Raw genomic sequence first — 9,964 nt, forward strand, 5'->3', positions numbered from 1 at the left:
ACACAGCAGCAGCACAGCAGAATTACCAAAACACAAAGTTTAATATAAATACATTGTGAATATTATAAACTAATATTAGGCTTATGCATACAGTTTCATTCACTAGTGTCAACAACGAACAGTGCCTCTTTGGATATGCATAGTTAGGTACAAGAGACACCACAAACGTATGGTCACAAATCACTGTTTTTGCACGTTTTAAATAAAAAACAGTCAGTCTTCCTTTTTCCATAAGCTCTCAAAACACGAGGATAATTAGTTTACTTTACACAAATGTATATTATTTCTATTATTTGCAAAATGATTCATACATTTTGTAATTATACCTTAAAGGTCAAACTTATATTACAATAAATTGACTCTTGTGGGCTTTGAGACATGATATAATGTTACCTCTGCAAAAACATACCTGAAGTTGTGTTTTGTTTAATTCAGCTGTGTTTGTTCAAGTCTATGGGATAATTTATGTTTTAGTAACCCTTTGTTATTAGTCTGTTTGCACCTCCAAAGCTCAAAATACTCTCTTCTACCTTGTGATGTCATGAAGTAGTAGTTTTCAGCTACTTTTTACCTTTAATAGAGATTGGCAATTCCAGGATTGCAAATTTTCATATAATTCTAGTGAAAATGGAGTTTAAAAACACAGTGAAACTTCCTGTGAAGAAACAAAACAACTCCAGGTACGTCCAGGAAGCAAGAATACAAAATATATCAGAAAGCGTGTCCTTTTAATTAGTTGCTAAGCCTGAATAATTTTTTAACTATTCTTTCAATATGAGTTAAGGATTATTATTTTATAAGGGCTATAAATAGTGAAGTTATTAACTGAAATTATTTAGGTAAACTTAAAAACACATAGGTACAAGTCTTTCTTCTTAAGGGTACTTTCACAGTTGCACACACACCACATCAAAAATGGGTCAAAACCTGGAACCAAACCAGGACTAGAGCAGGACCAAACCAATTCTACATCAGAACTCAACAAGGCTCAAACCAGGACAAGTGTGAACGCACCCTAAACATCGTACCATAAACAAACACGAGAACAAAGGAAAAAAATGACATGCAAAAGCTGTCAACAAAAAAAATACCTTCGTGGTAACAATGGGCAAGTTAAAGAAAACACAAAGACAAAACTGTGGCTAAATTAATTGCAGTGCATAGAAAGGTTTCAGTGAAGATGAGAAAAGGTGTGGTGCACTTTGGTGGACAGACTCTTATATGCTACTGTTATAGGCAGGTAAATTAATAATAGTTGTACTGTGGAGCTCAATAGTGGGTGGGGACTTCTGGTTCTGGAACTGAAATAAATTGAAAACAAATGTATTATTTTTTTCCCATTAACGTCTCAAAAAACTAAAATATTTGTTTGAAGTTTTAGCCAATTTTATAAAAATCAAAAAGTATTGGCTAAATCCAGTTTCTAAAATATAAAGTAAGTAAAGTAAGGTCCTTTTATTCACAATTTAAACTCTTAATATTTAAATTATTCAAGTTTATGGGATAATTAATGAGAATTTCTACTTTAAATTAAACTAGAGCGTCTAGGCTGCAGGTTCTGTAACATAATTCCGAGCTCTGACAATTTGCCAAATGTCTCTCCTCACTTTTCTTCCCATTTATCACGTAACATACTGCATCTCATTCCCAATAAAGCCTATGGGTCAAAGAAATCTTTAAATTATTTTGCTTTCACAACCAGATAACTTTGCCCACTGTTGCGCTCCATACATTGTCTCCTGGCGTATTTAACAAACATGTTGGTCAGTTACATTGGTCATTTCAGAGAGAGAAAATACTGCATTCAGTTTGAACACCACCTCTGCGTCTCTTTGGAGTTTCCTCTGCGTATAGTGCATTCCCTGAAGTAGTGGACGTTCTAGTTTTAGCAAGTTCTTAAAAAAAGTTATCTAATATAGTTTTCAACCATGCTTATAAAGGTAAAAGAGTTCACAAGGCATCACTTCTTGAGGTCATCTGATATCAGCCAAGATCCGTCCTCCTCCACCTCCTTCTGGACGACTAAGAGCATCGGCCACTTCCTGAGAGAGCTGTTCACTGAGAAAAGTGCTGTGTGTGAGAAACAAGATGCAATGTTAACAAACTCAAAAAACAAAGGCGAGCAGGCAAAAACAAATGCACTGTTTTCACCAACAAGAGTGATACAAGATTCATGTGACTGCCCATAAGGAATGAGTCACGAAGAGAGGCAAGTGTGAGACAATAATGTTTTGTCCAAAGTAGCTTTTTTTTTTTTAAATAATGGCTCAATGAAAAAAACAAAACAAAACATGTACATTGTTTTTCGTCATCTCAAATCACATGTCAGATAACCCAGCTGCTGTCTCTAATGTGAGCACATGAAGACCAAAGGAAATTTGCATTAAAAGATGAAATAGCTTTTAATCAGCTGTGGTGCTGGGATAAAAAAAACAAAAAAACAACAAACTACACTATACAAAAGAATAGCGCCATTTTAAAATGTAAAAAAGGTTTGAGATTAACATACAGGTCAAACATAATGGACTCTTCTAACAACTGAAACCGTGTAAGTTTCTGAAACTTCCGTATCTATGAAAATAGTGCTACCCTGCATAGTCATACATTTTGGGGATTTTGTATAAATAACCATCTGTATCTTTTATAAGTCCGTGCAAAGCATTTGATAGATCCAGTACAGCAACTCAAGAAAAATATAGATAATATATAATAATACTGAAACTTGTACATGCCACTGACACAGTAACTCTAAAGCAGGATTATTCTCCAAAAAATATAATGCACAATATCATTAAAAAAGCATGAGCTGCAATAAATAAATAGAATGAATGAATCTTTATTTGGACAGTAATGCATAGAACATGCATAATACAAAAAAATATTATGTCTTTTCTATAATAATAAACAAAAATAAATGTCACGCAGATTTTACTTGTGTCCGAAAAAGGAGTCGGAGGAAGCAAATACTTATTTAACCCCACACCTTTTTTCTACTGCAGAATAGCACTTTAGTAGTTTGTTTGTATCTATAATAAGCCATAGAAGTTATTTGTTATAAACCTCTACAGCTCAAATTTAATAATAGTACTAAAAAATAACAAAATGTTCCCCAGTAGAACAAGGAAACAGTACCTACCCACGATAAATATTGACCATCCAACAAATACTGAGCGATAAGTTGATATAGTAATTATCATGACAGCATTAAGTCAACTGTAAACAACTAATCAATACAGAATATACAGAATGTGGGTCCCAAGGGACAGGTATCTTCATTTAACCTGCACTTACCGTAGTTCTGCCTCTCCTCCGATACAGACAGGATTCTTCAGTTTGGAGTCCAGGTTGTAGTACTGTCCCGTAACTTGGCGAACAGCGAGCCAGTGCCGCCGTCGGAGCGGGAGTGAGACTATCCCGAGGGAGATGCGTGATGGGACATTGAGGATAAACCCTAGGACCTTAGATACACAAAGACTCTGTACTGTTCTGAAATAAACGAAACATAAAAACGGTTACAAATAGTGCAGCATTTTCATATTTTTAAAGGATACACGTCACCGAAACACACCTGCGTTTGTCCCACCACACGGCAGCCAGCTCCCGGCTCTGTAGTGCTGCCATGATGACGTTAACATCATAATTCCCTGTTCCTAACACTGAGCGATGAGGGTTCACCATACACTGTGGAGCAAGTCTGTCAAAAGAGGAATGCACAAACACATTATGAGCTGTTCTAAACACAATTTGATTCTGTAATACAATATTTACAAAAATGTATATCTTCATAATTCAGTCATATTTTTGCAGTCCATCAAAAATGTGTCTGTAAATATTTTGATTGAGATATTCAAGTGTCACATGAAAAGTGAATGTACTGTAAAATTATGTGCAAAATATATCAGCTTTTTCTCTTGTTTATGATTTCCCTGACTGTTTCTATTGAAATGCTGTTAAAGATGCTCCACCGTATGGCATGCATAAAACGTTTCTTCATTGACAATGTTCCTAAGCATGGTTTTCATTTCATTTCCATGGAATCATGCAGGTAACGTGCTACCTCCAAAAAGCCACATACTATACCTTTAAATATGTTGGTAATCAGTTTTAGCAGCAGTATTAAGCCCTCCTTAATATTTCTATTTTATCTCATTAACAATCACTTCTAATAATTGTGTTGTGCTTGAAACTAAAGCCTTGGAATGAGGTCAGACATCGGACAAGGTCTGAAATGCTCCGAGCAGCAAGAGCAATGACACATGACACAGACAGCAGAGAACCAGAATAATGAACTCTCTGTGAGATTTAAATGCTGCAACCACTGAATAAATACAAAACACAATATTTATCAAAACTTTAGGGGACAGGAGTGCTACTTGGATGTGTAGAGATTGTGCAAAATTGCCCTTTTGGTGCTCTTCAGTGTAGGAACCAGTCTCAAAAACAATGTTGAAAAAGCTGAAGCACTCAAAAAGTACAAAATAATTAAAATACCACATGCCTCAGCTTTTTTCACTTCACTTGTGTTAACAATAAAGTGCATATTTACTTTCCTTTGGATAAAATTGCAATATGACACACGTTAGTTATTTTTTTAAACTTCACTGTTATAATGTTGATTGATCTGTCCATGTCTATGCCTCATTATTATTATTAGATATATAAAAAAACATATATGATGCAGAAGGTACTACACAGCCCAAGTTAGTGCAGTAAACCATCAGCCCTGAGGTTATATTCATGAGTTCCTTCATTGTTGTAGATATATAACTTTTGACAGGTTAAAGTATTATTAAAAATCACAGGAAAGCAAAAGTCTGCAGCATATTTATCTTAAGTAAATATAAAGTACCTTTTGCAGATGTCATCCGCCGTCTCCTTTGTAAACACCCGCTCCTGTAGCACGTTGTTCAGGGCATGGATCGCGCACAGCTCCAACCTTTGCTTCTCATGGAAGACTTCTGCTTCATTCATACTGCAACATTTAAGTCAAATTAATACACTCAAAACTGCAAACCTGGCACGATGAGTTACGAGTCTAACGATAAAAGTTGTTAGCGATGCGTTTATGTGGGCTAGCGATAATTCAAAACTCAGCTAGCAATTTTGACGAAAGATTATTTATTGTTAACAGTGTAAAAAGCGGAAGTGTTTTGAGCGTGAATATGGTAGCTAGATTGTCAGAAAGCGTTTAGTTTAATGAACAATAGATGCTCAAATGAACTGACCTGCTGATAAAGCGATTTCCAAGAGAAAAGATGCAAGAGTGACAGCTACATCCACACCGGAAGTGAACGCCAGATTGTAAACATGTAACACAAGTGTCATAACGGTTTCAAATTTATCGTTTGATTAAAATAACTTTCTATATCTAAAATATATGTGAAAAACGATAACGACAAATAAAAATCAATACACAAAATTTTTGGCATTATTTTCCTCCTTGTTTTCTCCGCCCACCAGCACTACGCTTGTGTTACAGCGCCGTCTAGTGGTGTCAAGGCGCTGTAACTTAAACAGCAGACAAAGCTTTCGTACCATTTAAACCATTTAAACCAAGACTATTTAAACTTGTAGTCAGTGCATACAAAGGTTAACTTGCAATACAAGGTGGCATATAGTAGAATAACATTGTAAATTGTTAATGTTATCTGAAACAAATAACACATCTTATTCTCATATTAGATGTCCTTAATTCAGGAAAACTTTTCAGATGAGAGTTGATTTCCTTCAAAAATCCAAATAACTAAATAGCTTTTGTTGGTTTTCATTTCAATTAAAACAAACGTTTGCAAGAAGCACTTTACTTACCCTGCTGGTAAAAATACAGCTTCTATGATAAATACCATGTTAAAATATAGATTCATATAAGGTACTAGGTAAATTAAGATATAGATAGATGTATGCAACAAGTACTGAGCCTGTCCAGCTGATTACTCCAAGAGTCTGAAACCTTCATGTTTTAGTGTGTGTCCAATAAACCAAATTTACCCCATAGACTAGAATACTGTAACATAATGTACATGTATATATGTATATTTCTTTGTGTATTGTAATGTACCTTGTGCAGGAATGTTGCTCAATCAAATGAAAATGAAATGAAAACAGTGGCATTTGTTTGTCCTCAGTCTATAACATACTCCAATTTACTTAATCATGTCAGTTACTATTTATTAAAACATTACTCAAAGGTGCACTATGTATTTACATAGTGCTGAGGAAGGGTCTATTGTTTTGCCTGGATTAATCCACAAAATATCTTTGAATTTATCTTCATGGAGACAATGAGGTTTCTCAATGCAGTAGACACTTTCATACAAAGCAATAACACATGGAGAAAAGCAGGTGGTTGACCCTCCACCATAAAGTATATAACTTTTTTTTTTACTTTTATCTAATCTTATCTTTTCACAGTGATCTTCTTGCATTCTTTAGTGGTCTACTTCCCCAAATCAGGGTCCTCCTCCCTCATATAAGTATTCATTTGAGGAGGTGTGAGTTTTTCAAACGGGCCTATAGCTGTGTGCTATCTGATACTTCTGCTTCTGTTTGGCTGATTGCAAATACAATGGTGTCGCAGATAGAATACTGTGCTCTGATTGGCTGTACGTCAATACCGTATCTCCCAACGTGCCGTCCTATTGGTCCGTTCTCGCAGGTTAAACTGGGGGTCGTATTTTTGTTCCTGTGTCAAGCAAAAAAAGAGAAAAAACACAGTCCACAGCCGACATTACGGTTTCATCACATTGTATTACGATATATCCTGAAAAGTTTTTTTATTTGCTCGTCCAAAGACCACCACCAACTCAGCAGAAGTGTTTTTGAAGATGGTAAGTTTGGTTTCTTAGTTTTTTTGCTAACGGCTAGCTCGGTGTTAGCATATGCATCGGTCGAAATTTTAAATTCAAGAAGCCTGGTCAAATTTCTATCGACACAACCTAAATATTCACTTGTAAAATGAATGTCTGAATTTAGTTATAAGATATGCGAGCTGCGGTGTAAGTAAGTAAAGGTTAAATTCTAATAACACATGATTTGTAGCTGGAAATGTTAGCTAGCGTTAATGAGAGGCTTTGGTGTAAATGTCCAGCGACCAATGCGAAAAACAAACCACGCTTAGTTATAACTCGCAAAGTGAATATTATTGGGTCTTGTTTGTCCGATTATAACAGTTAAAATGGTAAGGATTATCATGAGATATTACTTTAAAAATAATGAGCAGAAAGTATGCCGGATACGTCTGTATCAAACCAAATAAACCACGTTGTTTAAAGCAGTTCTTTCTGGAAATAATCGGCTTGAAATTTGGTATATAACCAACAAATCTAGGGTGACCAGATTTTCAAAATAAATGAAGTGCATGATTAAAGAAAACTGTTCTGCACTCGACACTAATGTGAGTCAGTATAGTCACATTTTCTTTGTGTTTTTCATTTTTCAGCAGCTTTTCTGTATTTTTACCTAAACAAATGACAATATATGCCTCTCTTTACTGTTGGCAGGGATCAGATTGGTCAAAAATGGGGACACTTGGGACATTTCTTGTATAAAACTGGGATAAATCAGTGGTTTTATATAAATCTGCTGGGGGCAGGGGACACAAGGCTCAAAACTAGGACTGTCCCGGGTAAATAGGGACATCTGGTCACCTTAAACAAATCAGTACTATTGGTTACTATACTAATCAAGTTACAGAATAGGTTGGCTCACTAATGACAGTGTTGGATTTGATTGTTAAGTTTAATTTACAGTTTTAATCTATTTGAGATCCAATCATTTCATATCGTCAATGATCAGCTTCGGGCATTTTAATCAGTAGGACTACAGCCAATCATCTCTTTTTGTAAATGCATGTGGTTTGGAGCAGAGTTCAAACTTTTGAAGATCAGTCATTTTCTATTTTATTATTAGTTTTTTTTTATTTTGACCATACTTATTATAATTATAGATCTTATACTTTTAAATATATGAAGGTTATGAATGTAATCAATTATGTTTGTGTTTCCCTTCACAGAACTCCAATGTGGAGAATTTGCCCCCTCAGGTTCTTCGCTTGGTCTATAAAGAGGTGTCAGCATTGGCAGCGGATCCCCCTGAGGGAATCAAAATTTACCCAAGTGAAGAAGACATAACAGAGCTGCACACATCCATTGAAGGACCTGGTAAGTAATGTAACAATAAATTAGTCTGTTTTATCAAGAATCTCTTTTCTACTGATACAAAGTTTTTGACCTTACTGGTTTCAAGGTTAGAACCTCACCAAGTTACTTACTTTTATATGATGAAAACCATGTACATTTGTTGCTTTTTCTTCTTGTGATAATACAGACTTTTGGGTAGTTTTTCTTTTACGTTTGCTTCTATTCTATTGCCTGGCCATGCTGTTGGTGTAATAAATACTTAATACTTTGACAGAGGGAACTCCGTTTGCTGGTGGCATTTTCCGAATGCGCCTCGTCCTCGGGAAGGATTTCCCTGCTGTTCCACCCAAGGGTTATTTTTTGACCAAGATTTTTCACCCCAACGTCGGCCACAAAGGTGAAATCTGTGTCAACGTACTGAAAAGGGACTGGAAAGCAGAACTGGGCCTCAGACATGTTTTACTTGTAAGATCTGTCACTCTGCACTGTTTTTATATTTGTTTGTGTGTGTGTGTGTGTATATATATATATATATATATATATAAATAAAATAAAAAAATAAAAAATAATTCTTTGCTCTTCCACAGACAATCAAGTGTCTGCTTATTCATCCAAATCCTGAGTCTGCTCTGAATGAAGAGGCTGGACGCCTGCTTTTGGAGGACTATGCGGAATACGAGTCTCGAGCTCGTTTGTTAACAGAAATCCACGCCATGGGTGGCCCTGGTGGCACCTCGGGGACACACCAAGACCCTAACGATGGCCCTCAGCCGAAAAAACATGCAGGCGACCCCACGAAGAGAGCTGGGCCCAGTGCAGCCGCAACACCTGCACCTCTGGGAAACGGAGCCAGCAACGCCAACAGCAGCAGCAATACCAACAGCAGTAGCAACACTAGTGTAGCAGGGAAAAAGAAAGCAGATAAGAAACGGGCTTTAAGGCGGCTTTAATGCTTTGGCACAAGTCTATGTGTGTGCGTGTGTGTGTGTCTGTATATAAATATTGAAGTGTGTTGTTTTGTTTAACCATTTCTCTATTTCTACCACCTTTTAAAGAGCCCTCTTTGTACTTCCCCACTCATCAAGTCTGTCCCGTTTATATCAAACCCTGATATTGGAATTTATTTGAAGGAAACAATAGAAGCTGTATTTTTTGCCATAGGTCTATTCTAAAAATACAAGACAGGAATTGTTTTCTACTGAGGTCTCTATCCCTAACATGGGTCAAGTCAGTTTTGCAGTGAACATTGTCAGTTGTTTTTAACTGTCTTCTCTGCTGTGATGGTACTGTGTACTGCGCAGCAATGCTCTGATTAAACCCAAAAAACAAAAATTAGCCTTACTTTTTGATTTGTCACTATCGGCGAATTGTGATGGGGGGGTAAAAGGAATAGCAATTAGAATTAGGGGAAGCTATTGCTACGGTTAAGTAGAATTATCTTTTATACTGGGGCAAATCTGAAATCGCACCAGAAGTTTTTATATTATAAGATTCCAGGTGACAGGCTGGGAGAGGAAATGTTGGGAACAGGGTTATGTATTAAGAAAGCTTTAAGTATATATAGCACACAAAAGACCCAATTACCCAAATGTTTCTAGCACTGTCTTAATTTTCTCTGGTGCTTTTAAAGCATCTTTAAAACAGCATTTGAGATTAGCTGTTTCACACCTGTTTTTCTTATAACATGGCTGACTTGAGTTAAGCTTGAAAATGGTGACTCTTGTCATTGGACTGACTGGAATGATATTTAATGTCAACTTTATACATTATTTAAATGAATAAACCCCAAAATCAAGTTGAATTTATGTCCTGGTAATGCTGTATGT

The 9,964-nt window shown here is 36.0% G+C and overlaps 2 protein-coding genes across 2 annotated transcripts; one reads left to right on the top strand and one right to left on the bottom strand.

The window, feature by feature from the left end:
• Positions 1-22: 22 nt before the first annotated feature.
• On the bottom strand, positions 23-5,416 carry josd2 (Josephin domain containing 2). The gene is given in 6 exon segments (XM_020928038.2): positions 23-2,030; positions 2,032-2,070; positions 3,292-3,486; positions 3,569-3,694; positions 4,850-4,972; positions 5,226-5,416. Coding segments are annotated over 5 exon segments (552 nt in total). The 5' UTR covers position 4,972; positions 5,226-5,416; the 3' UTR covers positions 23-1,960.
• Positions 5,417-6,630: 1,214 nt separating this feature from the next.
• On the top strand, positions 6,631-9,470 carry ube2s (ubiquitin-conjugating enzyme E2S). The gene is made up of 4 exons (XM_020927980.2): positions 6,631-6,827; positions 8,012-8,159; positions 8,413-8,603; positions 8,726-9,470. Exons 1-4 carry the CDS (start codon positions 6,825-6,827, stop codon positions 9,086-9,088), a joined length of 705 nt encoding a protein of 234 aa, XP_020783639.1. The 5' UTR covers positions 6,631-6,824; the 3' UTR covers positions 9,089-9,470.
• Positions 9,471-9,964: the final 494 nt, after the last annotated feature.

This window comes from Boleophthalmus pectinirostris, unplaced genomic scaffold, assembly GCF_026225935.1.
Source record: "Boleophthalmus pectinirostris isolate CB_2022bp ecotype Guang Dong unplaced genomic scaffold, ASM2622593v1 HiC_scaffold_6, whole genome shotgun sequence".
NCBI classification, from domain to species: Eukaryota; Metazoa; Chordata; class Actinopteri; order Gobiiformes; family Gobiidae; genus Boleophthalmus; species Boleophthalmus pectinirostris.